Raw genomic sequence first — 20,115 nt, 5'->3', positions numbered from 1 at the left:
TATATATATATATATATATATATATATATAACAAAACATATTTTTAAACGTATTTATAATAAAACGTATTTATATAAAACATATTAAAAATAACATATTAAAAATTTATTAATAAACAAAAATTTGAAAAAAAATATTTTTTTTTTTGGCCGGGACGGGATTCCTTAACCGGTTACCGGTAAGCTTGACCGGTTACAAGGTATTTCACCGGAACCGGGACCAGGACCGATTACCGCCGGTTTTTGTCTTGATTAAGACCGGTAAGGACCGGTCTGGGACCGGATTTTGGCCATCTCTACTCTATGGTGTTGACGATAGACAAATGTATAAATATCTTAAAACTATACAGAAATCACGAATTTTAGGGAATCGTTCAAACTAAAAATTACTACAATTTTACCCTTAAAATCAAATAAACCCACGTACAAAATACAAATAAACAAAAAAAAAAATTGACAACTTTGTGGGACTTGAAATTTAATAACAATCATATAATAAGTTGAAAGATCGAAAATACAATCGAAATTATTGTAAATCGATATGATCAACATTACCATTGTATTGATGACCTAAAATCTTACTATTTATTTATAACAAATTTTATTTAATACAATCATAGCTGGCGTAGGCATCGAATGACACGCTTTCTGACTTTTCTTGCAAACCAAACAATTTTGCTAACTTTTGCAGAAGTGTTGATTATTTCGCATAAACCCCCATAGTAGAAATTATGTGCGTCTACTTCGACTGATATTTTGTTGAATAATGTAACAAATTCTTCATCTTTGTCAAGAATTCCCTTCTTGTGGAGAAATTTGGCGTCTTCATTTGTGTGGATTAAGCTCTTCATGAGAAATGCATAGGACGTTATGTACTTTGTTGCATCATAACAAGAGTTCTCCATTGCAATGAAATTTCTAAAGATGGTTTCCATCAGATCATGATGTGTCAAAGTCGGAATTCTCAATGCGCCCTTGTAGAATTTTACCTCCAAGACGCTTCCAGATTTGCCTCGCTTGATCTTGGTTTCATTTTTATGAAGCTCAGTTGCAGTTGAGATATTCATTTGTGATTGTGGTTGTTTTGACTGTAGTCGGAGATTGTGTGGTTTGGGTATGAAAGATTGATGGATTAGGTCAAGTAGATGGTGGATATCTTGGCCAAATTTCTCTTGAAGATCGTATGGGTCCTCATGAATTGTTTTTCTGAAAAAACGAAAGGCGAGTTCAATCAATGAGTAGTCACCACACTGTTTAGGTACAGGCACAAGGTCGAATAGATGTTGAAGAACAAAAAAGGGGATTTGATTTTCAAGCAAAATCAAATCATGTCTCAATCGAAAAAACACATGGTATGTTGCTAGAAATGGATCCCCTCTTCGTCTAATTTCTTTACAACACGACTTGTGGAAAAGCTCGATAATGAAACAACCATCAAGCAACATCATTTCCACAAACTCATCACTCTTCATACAAATTTCTTCCAAATAGCATTTCCGAGCTCTATCTTCTAATCCTTTCAATACCTCAACACACTTCCCTAAGCGTGCTTCCACATTCAGTGCACGTGACAGAAGCGTGTTGAGATACTGCCATTTTCGCTCCTCCATGGCTTTTAATTTCTCTTTGCCACGATGAAACGGGCCAATAGAGACCATTGTAGGAAAATATTTATCCTCATTCTCCATATAGAACTCCTCTGAAACTTTACATATACGAACAAAATCACATGCTTTTGACATGTTCTTGTTGATGGATGAAACAAGGCTCGCATGTTCTTCTAATGCGATCGCCTTTGAAGCTCGAATTTGTGATCCATGAAGATCTAACTCCATCTTTAAAGATATTTTCATAATAGTAAAAAAACAAAAAAAAAACAAGTTATAATTTACACAAATGCATTTGAAGATTATAATTGATACTGAATAGGAACAAACCTGGTTAGCAAAAGCTGATTACTCCAAATTCAAGGGACTTTGCTTCGAAAGTTCGCCAAGAATCATATATGTCATATAAATCATAACCGACTCAAAACCTGTGTTTTGAATAACTGACTGTAGTTAATAAGATGTTTTAATTATTAAATCAAACCAGACATTATAATATTTATAAGTTAAAAAAAAGAGGATTGAATAAGAAAGGAAGAGAAGAATAATAGGTGACTTGCTTATGTTGGCAAAATAAAAGAGAAAACACCCATATAACATGTGTTCTATATTCTTTGACAAAGCATCCAATGTAAACTTGGACCAAAATCAAAATCCTTTTGGTAAGGTTCTATCACAAGATTTGGATTCAATATCTTTTGAATTAATAATTTCATTTTAACTGGGACCAAAATCAAAACCCTAAGTCAATACTTAGGTGCCGTTCATCAAACGCTTATCCGGGTAAGCGCTTAACAAGTCACTTTACTTTAGCGAATTAATATGGCAAGGATTAAGAATCATGCTCGGTAAGAGTGAAGGCAATAATTGAGAGTCTTACCTAATAAGTGAAGACGAAGACTCTTATCATGGTTAACGCTTACCGGGATAAATTGTTGCATACGATGCGTTTTAGTGATTAAAATATTATCCAATAAGTAAGCGATAATGTTGGTAAGTACTTACCAGGTAAGTGTTTAGGTAAACGGCCCATTAGTTACATAATAGGACCAACATGCTAGAATTATTATTTTCTCTATTTATGGTGAAACTATTCAGTTAATTTAATTGTTTTTTAAGAAATTTGATTGTTGTACTTCTTCTATTTGAAAAAACAGTACGTTTATTTCCTAAATATCTACAAAATCTAGCAAAATATAATGTTGTTGGATAGTTTTTCATTTTTTGAACAACCAAAAGATTTTGTAATGTTAATTTTGTAAATACAAACATTACGGGAGATTATTACACATGATAATCAAGGGAAAAAAAGATTTGCGACATTGACTTGTGTTCACATATTGTTCTATTTGCATTACAGACACAATGGTCGCAACAACCATAGTGGCTAAAAACTTGTGTCTAAAGCCGTGTTAAAGTCTATGACACGTCCTTATACAGTTTTGACGTTTGTCGTTATAAATCATACCTTAAGAATGATAAAAAGTCATTTTGTCATGTTTAATTTTCATTTAATAAGCTTGATAGGATGATAATGTTGGAGTTATTAATTTAAAATAAAAATCCTAATTTTAATTTATTGGCGGTGATAAATGATAATCCAAATCTAAATATTAAAATAAAAAACCCCATTTAAATTTGGTGTTAGAAATAGGGGTGTTCAAAAACTCGACCAACCCAACCTAATTCAACATGAAATAATTTAACCTGAAGCAACCTGATATCTAATCGAGTTGTAAAAATTTCAAACCGTATGTATTAGGTTGATATTAAGTTACTATTATTTGAACCCAACCCAATCTGATGAACCCGATATCCATTTATTTCTTGAATTTAATATGATTGTTGAATTTCCTATTAATATTTACACTAGACAATTACACTATCACGTACGCTATTCATATACACATCTTTTCAATATATTCAAATCTCTATATAACTCATTCGTATATATGTTCAGTAACTGTGAACATATATACGTAAATTGAGAAAATTAACTAAATGTGATGTACGTAAGAAATATTGATAAATTGTATCAAATGATTGATGATGGAAAAAAAATTACGAGTAGAGAAAAATAAAATATTCAAGGTTAGAAGAATATTTTAATATATCAAAGTATCAACCTGACCAACCCATACGGTTTGGGTTGAGTTAGGTTGCACTTTCATTCGGTTGGGTTGGGTTATGATTTTTCAAACAGCAAGCATTGAGTTGGGTTGTTCAAACGTCTTTAACCCGATCAACCCAACCCATGAGCACCCCTAATTAAAAGTACGGATGGATGCCATATATTCGATGATGGCATTGAAAAAAACAACATACAATTTTTGTTTTATGGATGCATATTTTTGGAGTTTATTATATTTGTTTAAAAAAATTAAATTACACAACTTTCCGGATGATTTGTTGTAGTCCAGATCGTTTGTCAAATTTTCAACTAATTGGATTTTGATGAGATTGGATAATTTTCTGATCACTCAATTTTGATGGCATAAACTTTATTTTAACAATTTAAATTTCGAAAAAGTAAATGTTTTAAGGCTGAAAAGCATGACTTTGTAAATCTGTAAGTGACAAATCTATAATAAATGGAACTGGAGTCGGGAAGCGTGCCCTCTTACGAACTTCATCAAAATATATTTCGAGAAGGAAGCAACAAAAATTTTAACGAAGACTTAAATCCAAGCAAGGTCCATAATGCTTATCATCCTCGTATTCTTTAATCGGCAACTCTCTTGACAATATCAATAAAATATTTGAGTTTTATAAAATAATTTCAAAGCCTTTTTAATATAAAATATGGAAAACTTAAAAAGTGACATGTTTCTTTTTAAAGAGTAATGCAGACGTCCAGTTGAACCATCTAGACGTCCACATTGAAATATGATCTGACACATCAATATTTTTCAAAGTGTCTTTTCCTAGAAGTCTTGATGCGGACGTCCACTTGATGCATAATGCAAACGTCCACATAGCTCAACCTTTAATCACACATCTTCGAGCATCCAAAGAAAAAAAGAACTCCAGTTGTTGAGCAAAATGACAAACATTCAAAGCTCCAAACATTCTTTGATCATCCAAGTATTGCATTTATTACACATGAGTGATTACCGTTACATATCCAACATCATGCGAGTGTTTCTCTTTAGAGTGAGTGATCCACATTGTCCTTTAACAAAAGCAAGAGAAGTCTTCAATAATTTGTATCAAGGTTTGTGTTCTACCACAAAGAACACATTATAATGGATCGGTGTCTCGAGAAGGGTCTCGGAAAGTAGATTAGCCAAGTGGATGGACATTTTTAGCAAAAAACTGTTTCTTTTCCAAAACACAAGGAAAAAACTATTTATTCAAAATAAAAGCAAAAAAATAATAAAAATGGAGCTAAAAAATAAAAAGTACCTGAGAATGAGATGGGGTGGTCTTAATCCCTCCACCGGTGACCGCAGTTGGGGTTGCAGCAAACAAAGAACAATGTCATCCCTTCTTCCCCTCTAGCAGTTGCCTGACCAACATACCCACAACATTAGTCTTTACACAACTGCTACTAACCAAAATAAACATCAGTGTTGAACATGGTTTCCTTAAAACAGACAAATGGCGTCCGTTTCCCAGTATACAACGCTTTTAACGGTTCTCAGTCAAACCCAAAACATAAACAATTGAAGGAAAGAGAGTTTTGCAAAACAAAAATAACCTGGAAGAAAACAGCCTCTCCATGACCACATTGAGCACACCGAACTGCTTTTGTGCGTGGAAGAGTTGGATCAGCAGCCACATCCTGCAAAACTTGAGTTCGTTCCCCAACTGCATGGTGTATCTCATTTCTATAGACACAATTGTTATCTGCAGCCTCCTGTGTGTGTGGTGAAGAACTTCGAATATATTAAAGAATCCAGAGACATCATAACTTCAAATACTTTTCATTATATCAACTTAACAACAGATGGATGAGCTCTCGTAACCAAAACAGATCAGATTCTGAGAGTTAGGACAGAAGATTTTTCGAGTTGATGTTTATAGAAAAACAAATACTACTCCCTCTATCCCCAAAAAGATGAGACACTTCTTTTTTCCCTTTTTTTTATAAATTATTATCAATTATTACGTGATACTGACAAGATTGTACAACTTCTCTCAACTTTATCTTGTTAAGGGATATTTTAGGTATTTGATCGCTGACTTTTAGCAAGCAATGCAACAAGTTAAACACTGCATTTGCGGGGGATGGATGGAGTGAAAAACCATAGACGAATGCTAGTACTCCAGTCTTGTACAAAGGAATAGGAAGTAAGGAAGGTAACAGTTAAGGCATTTACCAACCTGATACAAGGTACAACTAAACTGGGGAAAACATAATCCTATTATTAATAAGATAACAAATCTACGAAGAATAAAAATTTAACTTTCTAGGCCTATGTGTAGCGCCCCGAAGTCCAAAGCATCATGTTGACCCAATAACCTTCAAATCAACTTAAAACCATGGTGAAAGTTATTGGTAACCCACAACTTTGAACTTATAAAGAGCTCACGAATCTACTTTTCTATCCATGTGGGAAGCGTTGTTAGACTAGGCGACCAATATAATTTGATACAAGTTACATATTCACAGTTCAAATTATACTGAGCACAAATATTACCAAACTATATTAATCATGTTTTACACTAGCCTTCATCACATTTAAGAAACTATATTGAATAGCCATCCACCAGAATTCTAGCTCATGCAAAAACCTAATTCATATCAAGTTAGACCTAATCAGTCATAAACACCACCACATCTTCAGATTTCCTCAATATCTAAACCCAAACAAATTAATCAAATTTCCATCCAAACTAACTAAATCTCTAAATCAGAACTCCCACGATCCATGCTCTCAAGCCTCAACTCCCCACATTTTGATTAATTCTAGAAACGGTACTAATTCATTTTCCTTTGTCTGCTTTCTACATGTGTCTGGTTGAGGGTGTATACACATGAAAGTTGAAGTGCTTGAGAAGTTAATCAAACAAGCATTTAGACAGCACCAAACATACCACAAAGACAATATTATGTTTCTTCTAGTAGCTTAAACTTCGAAAATAAAAAAATTGGAAAATCATCTGTAGTTCTGTACTGTATACTCTCTTCCCAGAAAAGAAGTAACCATTAATGTCATAGGTCAAGTAAGTAATTTTCAAATGCCAAGTAGGAGATAGGGATATTGACAAATGTTAATACTCTTACATTTGTCCATCTATTATAGACTTGATGTACTTGAAAAAAATTTCTTAATCTAAATTTAATGACTTTGAATCAATTTGGATGCTAAAAACTAACCCATTTGATGTAAAAGCAAGTTTATCTCTTCATCAAAACAAGAAAAAGCTACAAAGCTAATCTCAACCCGTTGAAACCAATTTTCAGATTCCTATAAAACCCCTTTTTCTTTATCAGTAGTACGAAGGTACAAAAATACTAGTTTCTTGACATTAGGGTTTGCACAGGTGGTTGTATATGTACAAGAGATTAGCAGCGGAGGAGATTTCACCTGGTGATCGCAGTTGCGGCAAGCATAAAGCAGAATCTTCTGATCTTTATCTTCTTTAGGGTAGAGAATGTTGTTGCTGTTTCCAGTTCAAAACAAATAAAACACGTTCAGGCATTTATACAAACACTTGGCGTGTATGCTTGTAAGTGGCAAAACCATAATCACAGAGACGAAAATCTTGAAAAGGTTGTAATCACCATTCTCGGCAAAATTTCATGGTACTCATTTTGGCTTATATTCGTTGCACAGAGCCACAGAGTTGCAGCTATCAACAAACTTCAATGTTTCTACCTCTGGAGCGGCACTTTTTGAAGCGGGTGCGTGCGTTTTCCAGGAGCCAAATGAATCTTTCAATTTAAAAGGAGTTAACACCTCCCTCACTATAGATTCTTTTAGAGTAAATTACGGATTTAATCCTTGTAGTTTGGTGATTTTTACGAAAATAATCCCTGAACTTTATTTATATACAAACTAGAACTTGTCGTATGTTATTTTGTAACGAATTGGCCCCTCACTCTAATGGCCAACCAAAACATCCTTTAGAATTGAGGGCAGTTCCGTCATTTTACAATTTTCACCTTTTTAACATTAATTTTTTTTTACTTTTCTTTTGTCTTTTTCTAATTTTTGTAAAACACCCTAAATTATAAGGACCAAATAAGTAAATAACTCCAATAATATATATATATATATATATATATATATATATATTATAAAGTATTTGATAAAATNATATATATATATATATATATATATATATATATTATAAAGTATTTGATAAAATCTCTTTAAAAATTATTTTTTATACATGAAGTATTATTTATTGATATATATTACTTATAGTTCAAAATTACAAATAAATTGTGTACAAGTACAACTTATTAAAGTTTTATTTTGAATTTATGTAACTAACTGCAGATAAACATAATCAAAATACAAGATAAATATCTTATTTTATATAGAAAAAATCTAAATATAATTATAATAATCATTGATTCTAACTGAAATGTGTCAAAAGTATCTTAGGAACATGAAAAAAAAAGTGATAATATGCACTGATAACTTGTACTATATGTTATTTTAATTGTAAATTAAAAGATTTTAAGACTGAATGCATAAAGTAGTAATACCTAATGCATTATAAGTTATTTTTAAGACTTTGTTCATAAATATGTAGTATTTTATGTATTAAAAATTGTTTTTAAGACTTTTTATGCCCTCATGTGTAAGTCACATGGGGGTATTAGCTGGAGGGAACCTTTTGCAATACAACTTTTAGCATACCACGGGGATTCTTTTGCAATACAACTTTTATAGGAACCCGATTTAAGATAAACAACAAACAACAAGGACCAAAATTGCAATTTACTCAAAATATTATTTCTCTACTCTATCTCCAAGTTCGAAAATTTTTCTTTTCTCTATTTTAACATACATTTTGACATAATTGTTGAAACAAAAAAAACTAAATCTCCAAAATATCTCAATTTTAATATATCTATTGGAGATGCTTAAAGACATAAAGATTTATGTATCGAGATAATTTAATCACGACCGTTCATCTCGGAGGCTTGAGAATATAAATCCAAGAAATCATAAGATGTACCAAATAAAGTAATGAGCTTTCGACTTTCATGTTATGAATTAGAGTCACATAATGGAAATGGTACACTCGCAATATATATAAGACCTGATATTACAGCTGCTCTAGAACTATTATCCCGTTTCTCTCCCATTTCCAGCATTTTGCCATTCTTTTACCCGTTGGTTGTAGCTTCCTCTCCGGCAAAATGTGAAACTTGCAGTACAGTTAAAGACGCCCCAAGTAACGTAAGTTTCTACTCAAACTACCGATCTCTATTAGACCTTCGGCTATGCTTTTTCTTCTTCCTTCGGCTTCCGCCATCTTCATGGTCCGACTCCGAATCAGATGACTCTGAAGTCGATCTAGACCTATGCTTCCTTTTCCTGTTTTTTCTTTTACTATTCTTCTCCTTCTTTGAACTCCTTTCAGCTTTCTCCTCTTTCTTCGTGTCTACACCATTCAAATCCTGTGACATCAGTGTCCTGATATCCAGTTTGGGGGTTTCTGGTGCCTGCTTCTGACACTCGTACGTCCAATGCCCAGTTTTACGACATTTCTGACACTTTTTTTCGTTCAATGTTGCTTGTTTTTCGGTACTTTTCAGATACATTTGTGTCTTTGCTTCTTTCTTTTCTTGCCACCTACTTGGTCCTTCTTCCTTCTGCCCGTATGCATTTACATTTCGTGTTGCATTAGCTGCTGCACGTTCAGCTTGAACACGACTAAGCCCTTTAGTAGCTGACAAGGCTGCAGCCTTCATTTTCTCGGACATGATCCTTGTTGCTCACAAGAAAGAACCAATCCCAAGGTTCTGTTACAATTCAACTTCCCTAAACACAGAAAAAAACATACATCATTCACAATAAGAATACCATACAAATACGATGGAAATCCATATGTTTGAAACTTTAAGTCTTGCGACGACAAGTTGAATGAAAATATTAGATAATTTGCCAAAATGGTCAACAGTCGTAACACTACGCTACACCACAACCGTAACCATACAGCAATTACTTAGCACTATGCCCCATAATACTTGCTATGCCTTTACGTTGATGATGAAATTGACCATAAAAACTACAAAATAGATTTAAATTGGTGATAAACTGATGATGAAAGAGTAAACCTCAGAAGATACACCTTAAAGGATAAACCTTAAAACATAAGATGAGAAGGTATAAGGTTATGCCATGACCATGACACCTTAGTTTAACTAGAATCAAAACATGATGGTCACTGATGTTACGCCAGGGAGGAACCCCGAATTTTTCAAACGGTGGCACCATTTGGCTTATAAGAAACAAATATAGGGAAAAGAATTCAAACGGTGGCACCATTTGACAAAGAAAATTACACTAACAGGATTCGAACTCGGGTCTAGGGTGGAATAAAAGCCTTGCAAACCAACTCTACCAAAGAAAACTTGTTCTCATTGTAGTTTCAAAATACATATGGTGGCACACAACAAATTAATATGGTTGCACCTTTCACGAACCTAAATTTTTTTACTCTTCGACGGAGAAATAATACGGTGGCATGTGCCACCATTGGCACCACTGTGGTCCGTCCATGTGTTACACTATAATTGGGACACATCAAAATGAATAAAATGAAATAACATTTACCTTAGTTCCTATTTAGCGTAAAGATTATTTTTTTCCTTAATTAGTGTAACAAACATTCAATCTTTCTATTTCATACACATTTGAATGGTAACAGGTAGACCTTGTAACTAATGAGGACATGGATGTCAAGTTGTGAAGTTATATTCTAATTCTTGATTCTGTGGAAAAATGGCACATCAAAATCAGCTGATGTCAAGTAGGCTCAAAACACGTTTATAAGAGGAAATGGATACAAAATAGGAAGAATACATCGTTACACTAGATAGGAACTAATACAGACTTCATTCTTTTGATGCATTTTGTCCAACATCAAAAGGACATCTTTTTGTATATCACTTACCTATATCTGACCCGAGCAGCCATACAGATTCCGTTTTCTGTTTGCCAAATATCTAATATACACTTGATAAACAATTAAGTAAAGATACCTATTGACCCCAAACCAAAAGCATGAATTTTATTTGTAATGATAGATAAAGGGTGTTAAGCTGGAAACTTAACAGAAAAGGGGACGTTGCAAACAGTCATTGCATCCCATAAAGAAAAGGGTTGCATATTTTGAGGGATAAAGACAGTACTCAAGTTTTTTATAAAATAATAGATATGCATAAAGAACAAATGGAAAAGTTATCTGATTATATGTTTCTCATATGTATGACCATTTATGAACATGAAATGCATATCCACTAAAAGTTCAAACAAATGAAGTTAAAACAATATTCATGTGATCTGGAAGCTCCTAAGACCTCCCCCCGATGTAGGACAGACTTCAGACAGAGCTGTGAACGTAGGAATTAGGGGAAACAGCAAAACTAACAAAAGTTTCTAGGCATCTCACCGAGGACACACAAGGATGTTTGCATTACATCATATTTTATATCAATCATAACCTGAAACGGGGAGAACATAGATGAAATTGCATTAAGAACTAGACCTAGCAAATGAATGGGTTGGAGACCACCCGTTGGCTGAGGCAAAGCCATGTCTTTTCAAGCGAAGGTTTGTCACACCAGGACATAGCCTATGGGTCATCTAGCTCACTTGCAAGGCGACTTTTTCTTCTTTCTCAACCAACTAAAGGTATTGAGTCATTAAGATCAAGAATTCGTATTCAATGCCTATACGACTTTATGCCAAATACTCAAATCTGACTCCAGATGAAATCAAACTTAAATATAGGAGTTGAATGAATTACTAACCACCAAAACCAATGACATCAAATACTAGATTTAACAAGACATAGCATGAATCACACTTTTAGCATCCATGAACCATAAAACTAGGAAAAGTCAGTAACCTTCCGTCAGTTTACTCTTTTTAACTTGGCCCAACTCATCACTCATTTGATTGAAATACCTAGCTTCCCGCTGAAATCAAGGGGTCTATCACTTCAGAGAAAATTCATAGTTACAGCCAAGTTTGGTATTCCCTGATGTCATCAAACGAAATTACAACATTTCACCCACAAATAGTGTGTTACAGGGTGTGGCTATTGGTCATGTCTTCATCATCCTCAAATAATGAAAACAACAGGGTGCATCAATGGAATGGCATGCCAATGGCAACAAACAACAGGTGATTTTCGCTAGGACAACTACCGATAAAGAAAATTGTTGCAACTTTCATGGCAAAGGGAGGGTATTACTATAGCTACGAACTAATGTACTTCCCCATGTTGGTCAACTTGTATTCTCTCAAGACTTTCATCAAACGCCTCAAAAGCACTAAATTTCTGCAACTTCCTCCGCTATTACAGAAAAAAGTAAATACTGAAGTTTCTTCTGTAGGTATACAGTTTCATACAAGAAACGAGTAACTAAGGTTTCTAGTAAAACAATAGACTCGAACTATTATGTAGATCAGTATAATTCGTGCTTATTTTGATATTAACTAACAACAAACGCAAGAAATATTTGATCCGTGCATTTAACAGGAGCCCTCGTTTTAACTAAATATATTAAAGATTCAACCAAATATCCCATGTCTTTGTGAAGTAAACAATCTATAAAAAAAAATAACAAAATTCATACATTGACAAAAGATCTTAGCCTAAAACACTAGACAAATCAGATGATTAAATGAATTTTTAGAAAGAAACGAGTTCTGCTGAAATCCACCGACAACCTGGAAACTTACCGGAAAATATTTTAGCCGTCTCCGACGGACAAAAGGGGGACGGTGGTGTAGAACGAGTTCGATGACGGAGGTTGAGATCGCCGAAGCAGAGAGGATCGATACCGCAGTCCTTATTCTAGTCGTTCTGATATAAAAGAAGACAACGATCTTTTTTCATCTTAAAGTCAATAGCCAAATCCTGGGGTTTCACCCAATCTGACAATTTGAGTCCGAACTTTTTAAATTTTGACGATTATCTCCCAAATGTTTAGGATTTAGCAATTTGAGTCCGAACTTTTTAAAATTTGACGATTAGCTCCCAGATGTTTAGGATTTAGCAATTTGAATCCGGAATTCTCAAAATTATCATTTTGGTTTAGGGGCGGATCTAACCCTTAAGCACCGGAGGGAAAGGCCCCCAGTCAAAGACCAAAAGTGTTTGTTGACTAACTTAAATTTTTTATTTTTACCTTCGTCTTATATGATGTCCATCCAATTTCATATGGTCATATGCTTGTGTCCCTCAAGACCTATCCAACGTACTTTCATCCCATTAATTTTTTTGGATTCATCGCCATAATTCACATTTAACATTTTTAGAGGTGTTTGGTTGAGACTAGCTTTCATTTCCTTCAACCTAGAATGAGAATTTAGTTTCTAAATATTATATAAAATTAAATGGTTTTATAATAAAATTTTCCTTTCATCACCATATTTTGTTTTTCCACTAACCAACGTCTAATTTGAACCATAAAGTATTCATGTCGCAACAGCCTGTTAAGGTATAACATGGCTCTCGATCACACATGCACTCACCTGAGTACAAGTTATATCATATCTATCGCGATCAGATTCATCTCAAGTCACATGATACACGGTGAACATGAATCGGTAACGCCTCATTAATTGTGGATCCACCAAGCTCGACTACTATCAAATATTCAAAATATCGACCACATGCTCTTCCCACCAACAAGGATCGGGAGCAGGTTCTCACCCAAATGAAAACAAGAACAAGAATGACCACAAGTCTCCAAGACACAAAGATGACATGTCGGATCAACATCTTTTGCGTTCTGTAATGAAAGATAACATATACGGAAGGCAAAAAAGCATGTAGATTTAAACTCAACCAAATTATGCAGAAAGTTGTACATCTCCTTTCGAACTTGAAAGTAACAGTGTGAGCCTCCATACTGCGACCGAGAGAATATCTTGTCCAGATGAAGAATTAAATCTAGAATATCCCAGTAAGGAGGTTAGCAGCCGTTGATAAAGCCGCACCTGTAATGGCACCATGCACAATTTGTTCATGAGAAGAATCATCAAATGTGAGCGCTAAAGCCGCACCCGTGATTGCTCCTGCCACCGCACTGTTTTTCTGCACCAAACACACAAACAACACCCTATTACTTTCATCAAGTATAGACTTCGACTACAATGTCAAAAACGTTCATTGCAAAATAAAGGCTAGCCCCGGGGATTTTCCTAGATATCATCTTCAAAGCCTACGTGATCAATACAAGCTGGGCAGGACACTTACAGTCACCAAAAAACCCAAAGCAAACAAGCCCAATAAATCCCAACCCCCCGGGGGGGGGGAAGATGTACGCAGATCTAACCTCCATCTTAAAGAGTAGAGAGTTGATTCTGGGAATAACTAGTTTTCGGCAAATATCTAAAACGGAAATATAGACATGACGGTTTTTGAGCAATTACCCAATCATGAACTCCACGTGCCTCCTTTAATCCATATGTAATACCTGAATACATCCCCGCAGCCAAACCTAAGGCAACAAACGTCAACCGTTAGCATAGAACGATTATGATTCAGATACCGTAGTTTTGCTATCACCGTGAACAAGTACACATGTTTTTACCCCATTGTAGAGATTCTTTCCCCGTGCCTTTGACCTGAAACATTTAAATGCATAAAATGAAGAAATTACAGCTTGCTTTCTAGATGTATATGCCAAAGGATCCAGAAGCAACTGCTAATCAAAATATGTACTTTGTTTTTGGTCAAAATTTACAATTCTCCATCTGCAACGGTATACATATTACTAACCGAACACGATTAAAGGAAAGTCTCTTATAACACTAATTGTGCTTCTAAATCATTCTAAGAAGTGTAGCAACTACAAACATACCAATGCTTCAACAGATTTTCTGTTTGTTTCCCCTGCACAAAAGGAGTCGAAATTAGCAACACATCATGATCATTATCTTACAGGCCGTTTACCCAAACGCTTAACCGTAAGAGGTAACATTCCCACCTTTCTTACCTGTTAAGATTCTAGTCATTGAAACGGTATTTAATGCAACAATTTATCCGGTAAACGCCTTATGATATACTCCAAATCTTAAGAAATGGTAGGTAAGAGATGTAAATACCTCTAAGCTCTGAGAAGTGATGGGGTTTTTTCCGGCTAGAAGGTATTTCTGGTGGGATGGCCGTCGAATCTCCACCTGCACCAGTTTAATTAGGGACATTTAATCAAAAACCAACATCAGGACCCTCTTTAGCAATAGAAACACAAATCTTATTTTGAAGTTACTTTCAAACTCAAAGCAAGTAATCCTCAAATTTGATATAGACATGAATTCATGTCCAATTTCAAAATTTAAAGGGATCAACCTGTATAATTACCACAATACTAATATTGATCAAATAACAACTCGATGATTCGAGATTCTAACACTAATGTGAAGTAATTGGTCTCTAATCTCCTGAAAATTTAATAAATCTCAAACAATTTCGGACTAACCTTCAAAAGCTGTGAAATATGCTTCCCGTGAAACTGCCTGAACTGCTCCAATCTGCATACATCAATCCAATTAATCAATTATAGTCTCAATCAGATATCTATGTGTGTAAGAGCGAGAAAGAAAGACGTACTCCGGCGGCCTTGACGAAGCTTTCGGCCATACGATTGAGAAGAGGATGACCTAAATCGAAGATACCTCCATTCTTGTCGAAGCTTCTCAATTCATCCAGCAGCGATCGTGTCTCCAAATTGTGTCCCATTATTTAACCACTGTGTGTAGTGCGTGTTCTGTATGTTTTGAGTGAGAGAAAGGTCGACAGAGCTACAGTTTCCGTGAAGATGGCGAAGAGGAAGAAGGAGGAAGGAGAAGAAAGAGGGAGATGACATCTGTGATATTGTAATTGCACACGTGTCCATAGGCGAGGAAGCCAGAAGCCGATGATGTTGGCGTTAAAGCAGATCCTACTCACACGTGGCAATACGTAGTAACCGCCAACCGGTGATAGATGGGGGCAAGAAGGTAAATAAAAGATATGAGATGACTATTTTATAACAATTTTAAACTAAGTGTAAATTAAATTATAAGAGCATCTATGGACTATGGAGGTTCCTATTTAGGATTTCATTGAGGTTTTACAAAGTCTTTATTATAAAATGGAAGTTATAAGTTTTTATTAGAATTTTTTTTAATTAAACTGGATATTCGACTTATTATACGAGACGATTAATCGTAGGACGATCAACTGTTTTGTAGATAGCCTGAAGTCATCGCATTTGAACTTTCATAGACATAAGAGATTTTTATTTCTCCTTGAATTTGAACTTAGAACCTTTTGGTAATTTTAACATTTGAAGTCAAACTCAAACCAATCAAGTACTACCCTTATGGTTATTTTTATTAGAATTTAAGAACTCGTATAATATTTTTACTATTATTTTATTATTTTATTATTTTTTAATTATTTTATTTTATAATAAACTTATAAAAGGTATATAAGTTAAAACTGATAAAAAAATCTCAATTAATTATTATAAAATAATTTTTAAATCTTGTTTTAGTTTTCTCTTTTTGTAAATTTTTAAACAAGTTTTTTATATTAATAAGTTTAATTTTTTTATTATTTCATTATATTATTATGTTAGATTATTTTTTATGTGGTATTAAATTAATATTAATAAGTTTAGATCATAATTAAAATAGAAAAGAGGAAACTAATAAAAGAAAATTTCAGTTTTTGTTATAATTTTATAATATCTATATATATATTAAACTATAAATAAAATTATTTTTAATAAATAAAAAAATAAAAAATAAGGTTTTTATAATCACCTCTATTGTGGAGTTTTATTGTGATTCTTTATTTTGCTAAAGATGAAAATATGGTAGAAAAAGTATGACAACTCTTCCTAGAGGTTTTCACCACCGTTGATGTTCAAATTATTTCAAGCTTGGTTTGATCGAGATTTTCTTTCGATTGATTTTTCGTATAGAAGCAACCGAAAAAAGTTTATAAAATATTTTTGTAATTTTTTTTAGGGGGTTGTTTATCAAATTTTTTATTAAGTCTTGTATGAATAAATTTGTTTGTCTGGTTAAATGAGTATTTTGTTTAGTTTTTTTATCTGAACCAACAGTCTGAATAACATAAATGACCGATTTAAACCCCCCCCCCCCCCAATATCATTTATTTGAACATCAAAACAAAAAAATCATAAAAAGAGACCGATGATGAGGTGTCTCATATGGGAAGGAGGTGATGCTTTAAATAAAGGGTAGAGATGTCATTTTTGTGGCTAAATGAGAATAACACATTATTTCTATCTGTGTGATTAAATCATGTTCTATACGACTAAGCCGTTAGTAAACAATCCAAATGAGCTGTGTGAAAAAGCCAAATAAACCAATAAATCTAATTAAAATGCAAGTAAACAACCCCTTAATGTTTGAATACTACCTTTCAAAGTTTAGTGGTGCAACATTTCATATTTCCAGAAAAGTTTACCCATAAAAATAAGCCGACAAGGGGAACACCTGCTCGGAGCTTTGACCTCAATGTAACTTCAATTGTCCAAATATTTGCAAAAGTAAAATAGTTGTAATTAAATCAAGAATTTCATCATCTATTTGATTTGAGGCAAATTTAGACTAGATTTCCTTGGGGCTTTCATACCAATACATCATACATATGCAATAGAACTCCAAAACGAACCATAGTGGATCAAAGAACAAATATCAAAAGAACCATGGTTTGAAAAATAGAACTCCCAAACCGAATTCAACAAGAAAATTGTCTTGTTAACCCAAGACCTGGCTTGCAATACAATGAAATTTCAAACACATCCCTTGAGCATAACTCTCAAAGCACCCCAATTTCACATTAAGTTGCAAACAATATTTGAGGTTTAATCCATCTTTAAAGAAAGCGATTCACTTTAGATGATCTTACACACGCTACAGGAGAGATGGGTAAATATAATTAGTCCTTGGCAACAGTTTGAGGTTATTAACCAAAATCGATTTCGTATCATAACCTGTAATGATGGGGTTAATCGTACCAGATATGTAATCGTGCAAGTCCAAACAAAAACTTTTCCCAATCTATACAGATAGATTAATCCACACAGAACTTAGTGGAAAACCCAACCAACCAACCCTAAGCCAAATTAAGTATTTGAAAACAAATATGACCAAACAAACACACAGAATGTTTTCCAAATCAAATAGAAGATTTATCATCTTCTAAACATGTAATCTCATCTGACCATATATAATCAAAAGTACAGAAACAAAATGTTATAGCATTCCTGATGAAGAACAAAATCCAATTAAGAAAAACAACAAACCCATCTATTCTTCAGAAGCAGATTCACCACTCTGCTTATTGTGCTTCCTTGCATACCTCTGGTTCCTCGAAAACTTGGGATCCATCTGCGTTTAATATCATGTTGTCACACACAAATCCCTCCATTCTTAACCACAAAACAATGATGTTGAAAGCAACATTTTTCAAAATTTTGATGATGGTTATGAATTTGCGATTAAATATTATTTTTAAGAGGGTTGCTCTTGCATATTTTCAGGGAACAATGTAGAAAAATGACATGTTTAGAGCACAAGAATGTATTAAGAAATCAAAAAAAATCATATTATACATATAATTCTGGCTAAAATCAGTGTAAAGATTAGAAGACAAGCAAAGAAAGCAAAAATCCCACAATTCAAACCTAAATCGAGCAAAAAAAAACAATAATGCAGGAATCATCAACATTTTGACTCGTATTTCTCTTTGAAAGAAATTAATACCCATAAATCCGCTGTTTATATACAAAAATGACATGTTTAGAGCACTTGGACAATTAGACAGCAAAAACGCAATCAAATTACAAACAGATCAAGATGAAATCTAAAGTACAAAGATCAGATAGAGATGTAAAAAATGCAGAAGCTCCCCAGGTCTCAAGTATTAATAACAATTTAAATATGATATTGCAATATTGTCCAAATATTTTCAATATTCAATAATGGATCATTTTGTTGATTTATTCATATCTACTGCAAAAGTGGTTAAACAAAAACTGTAACTACTATTCTGAAGTGTAAAGACGCAAAATTCTACGGCACGCATATAAACCTAATTCACATATCAATTCTGATAAAAGAGAACAGTAACTGACCCCTTTGGTGGAAGTGTGGCGATGCTTCCTCGGCTTCTTAATGCCGTTCCTATGAGCCTTGTGCGACTGGTTGTGAGCCGTGTGATTCTTCGACTTCGCCATCTCCTCTTTCACAAACTGTTGATAAAAATCAATCAACTCTGTTACGATATACAACAAACAACTAACTCATGCTACATAATAACATAACAAATTTCGAATCCAAAACAACGATTAATCGAAAGCAAATTTCAAGTAATCGCACCTATTCGTCTGCGACGGCGGCTGCTGCTCGGCGGAGTGGTTACGGCTTTCACGAGAGACCGAAGAAATGGATCTTAATGAGCGAGTCCTTTTGTGAAACCCTAGTTTGTGTATAAAATTACTGATTTGCCCTTAGATATTGGGCTAATAACTTAAACAAATAGACCATCGGCCCATGTCTTTTTAACAAATGTTCGTGTCAGGCCGGCCCAATAATGAGTTCGGGTCGGAAAATGAGATCTATAATAATTGTTATTGGTAGAGAAAAGTCTAAAAAAACTCAATGGACTTTACTCTTGGAACAATTAAGTCATTGGATAATTTTTTGGAACAAATAAATATTTGGACATTTTAGAATTTATTAAATAACTCCTTAGACTTTTTAAAACTTGTTAAATAGATCATCATATTTTGAAAATATAACTTGTAACCTAAATAATAGGTAAATCTCAAATTAATAAAAAAATTTAAAAAACCCTAAACAAAACCCTAAAATAAGATGTCTGCTCATCTCCACACCACCGTCTCCCTCATGAGACCACACCATCGTCTCCCTCTCGTCTCCCTCATGCGACCACACCACCGTCTCCCTCTCGATGCTTAACGCGCCTCCACCACCGTCCCATCGCGGGTCCCTGCTGCACCACCCCCATCGTCGCCGCATCAACCCTGTCGCCACCGCACCGCCCATGTCGCCGCTCGACGCCATACCCCACCGTTCCATCGTTGGTCGCTGCTGTTGCACCGTTCCTATCGTCGGTCGCCGTTGCAGTTTGATATATATCAATGTTAATGTCAAATCAACTATTTAAAAGTTTTCATTTTTTATGTAATTTCTTTAATTTATTTTTTTATTATAATTTAATTTAAGTTTAATAACAAAATAATTTATTTTTGGTTTAATAATATAACATTTTATAAAGATAATAATTAAGTATTCTGTTAGAACTCAATGATTATCTTA

General features: G+C 34.0%; 5 protein-coding genes across 7 annotated transcripts; all 5 read right to left on the bottom strand.

Moving 5' to 3' along the window:
- Positions 1 to 522: 522 nt before the first annotated feature.
- LOC112522238 (UPF0481 protein At3g47200-like) lies at positions 523 to 1,834 on the bottom strand. Its single transcript, XM_025131342.1, has one exon. The coding sequence runs from the start codon at positions 1,832 to 1,834 to the stop codon at positions 614 to 616; it is 1,221 nt and encodes a 406-aa protein (XP_024987110.1). The 3' UTR covers positions 523 to 613.
- A 2,785-nt stretch (positions 1,835 to 4,619) lies between these two features.
- On the bottom strand, positions 4,620 to 7,465 carry LOC112521635 (DNA-directed RNA polymerases II, IV and V subunit 9B). Of its 3 annotated transcripts, none has more exons than XM_025130605.1 (5): positions 7,338 to 7,465; positions 7,141 to 7,216; positions 5,307 to 5,465; positions 5,012 to 5,114; positions 4,620 to 4,778 (listed from the first exon to the last, which is right to left on the bottom strand). In XM_025130605.1, the coding sequence occupies exons 1-4, from the start codon at positions 7,364 to 7,366 to the stop codon at positions 5,034 to 5,036; spliced, it is 345 nt and encodes a 114-aa protein (XP_024986373.1). In that variant the 5' UTR covers positions 7,367 to 7,465; the 3' UTR covers positions 4,620 to 4,778; positions 5,012 to 5,033. The 3 variants fall into 3 exon arrangements, with proteins under 3 accessions (XP_024986373.1, XP_024986376.1, XP_024986374.1); XM_025130608.1 differs by lacking the exon at positions 4,620 to 4,778 and adding an exon at positions 4,789 to 4,927 and having other exon boundaries at positions 7,338 to 7,459; XM_025130606.1 differs by lacking the exon at positions 4,620 to 4,778 and adding an exon at positions 4,789 to 4,921 and having other exon boundaries at positions 7,338 to 7,459.
- A 1,278-nt stretch (positions 7,466 to 8,743) lies between these two features.
- On the bottom strand, positions 8,744 to 13,203 carry LOC112521873 (zinc finger CCHC domain-containing protein 10-like). Its single transcript, XM_025130866.1, has 2 exons — positions 12,487 to 13,203; positions 8,744 to 9,555 (listed from the first exon to the last, which is right to left on the bottom strand). The coding sequence occupies exon 2, from the start codon at positions 9,495 to 9,497 to the stop codon at positions 8,988 to 8,990; it is 510 nt and encodes a 169-aa protein (XP_024986634.1). The 5' UTR covers positions 9,498 to 9,555; positions 12,487 to 13,203; the 3' UTR covers positions 8,744 to 8,987.
- An 81-nt stretch (positions 13,204 to 13,284) lies between these two features.
- LOC112521872 (outer envelope pore protein 16-2, chloroplastic-like) lies at positions 13,285 to 15,574 on the bottom strand. The gene is made up of 7 exons (XM_025130865.1): positions 15,365 to 15,574; positions 15,234 to 15,285; positions 14,860 to 14,934; positions 14,616 to 14,647; positions 14,346 to 14,379; positions 14,185 to 14,252; positions 13,285 to 13,846 (listed from the first exon to the last, which is right to left on the bottom strand). The coding sequence occupies exons 1-7, from the start codon at positions 15,491 to 15,493 to the stop codon at positions 13,703 to 13,705; spliced, it is 534 nt and encodes a 177-aa protein (XP_024986633.1). The 5' UTR covers positions 15,494 to 15,574; the 3' UTR covers positions 13,285 to 13,702.
- A 2,316-nt stretch (positions 15,575 to 17,890) lies between these two features.
- On the bottom strand, positions 17,891 to 19,216 carry LOC112521618 (60S ribosomal protein L29-1-like). Its single transcript, XM_025130585.1, has 3 exons — positions 19,153 to 19,216; positions 18,909 to 19,025; positions 17,891 to 18,162 (listed from the first exon to the last, which is right to left on the bottom strand). The coding sequence occupies exons 2-3, from the start codon at positions 19,008 to 19,010 to the stop codon at positions 18,082 to 18,084; spliced, it is 183 nt and encodes a 60-aa protein (XP_024986353.1). The 5' UTR covers positions 19,011 to 19,025; positions 19,153 to 19,216; the 3' UTR covers positions 17,891 to 18,081.
- Positions 19,217 to 20,115: the final 899 nt, after the last annotated feature.

Source organism: Cynara cardunculus (assembly GCF_001531365.2).
Source record: "Cynara cardunculus var. scolymus isolate 2C chromosome LG 11, CcrdV1, whole genome shotgun sequence".
In the NCBI taxonomy this organism is placed as follows: Eukaryota; Viridiplantae; Streptophyta; class Magnoliopsida; order Asterales; family Asteraceae; genus Cynara; species Cynara cardunculus.
The sequence above is the reverse complement of the archived record's forward strand: the minus strand, read 5'-3'. Positions and strand labels throughout refer to the sequence as shown.

Bases quoted from the DNA above. Each gene is read 5' to 3' on its own strand.
- LOC112521635 (XM_025130605.1), bottom strand. From the start codon at position 7,366: ATGAGTACCATGAAATTTTGCCGAGAATG. The intron at 7,217-7,337 runs GTGATTACAACC...AACTGGAAACAG, and splicing joins ATGAAATTTTGCCGAGAATG to CAACAACATTCTCTACCCTA. The intron at 5,115-5,306 runs GTTATTTTTGTT...TATGTTGGTCAG, and splicing joins GAGAGGCTGTTTTCTTCCAG to GCAACTGCTAGAGGGGAAGA.
- LOC112521872 (XM_025130865.1), bottom strand. From the start codon at position 15,493: ATGGGACACAATTTGGAGACACGATCGCTGCTGGATGAATTGAGAAGC. The intron at 14,935-15,233 runs GTTAGTCCGAAA...AAACTGGTGCAG, and splicing joins ATATTTCACAGCTTTTGAAG to GTGGAGATTCGACGGCCATC. The intron at 14,648-14,859 runs GTATTTACATCT...CCTTTTGTGCAG, and splicing joins TCACTTCTCAGAGCTTAGAG to GGGAAACAAACAGAAAATCT.
- LOC112522238 (XM_025131342.1), bottom strand. From the start codon at position 1,834: ATGGAGTTAGATCTTCATGGATCACAAATTCGAGCTTCAAAGGCGATC.
- LOC112521873 (XM_025130866.1), bottom strand. From the start codon at position 9,497: ATGTCCGAGAAAATGAAGGCTGCAGCCTTGTCAGCTACTAAAGGGCTT.
- LOC112521618 (XM_025130585.1), bottom strand. From the start codon at position 19,010: ATGGCGAAGTCGAAGAATCACACGGCTCACAACCAGTCGCACAAGGCT. The intron at 18,163-18,908 runs GTCAGTTACTGT...TATTAAACGCAG, and splicing joins GCCACACTTCCACCAAAGGG to ATGGATCCCAAGTTTTCGAG.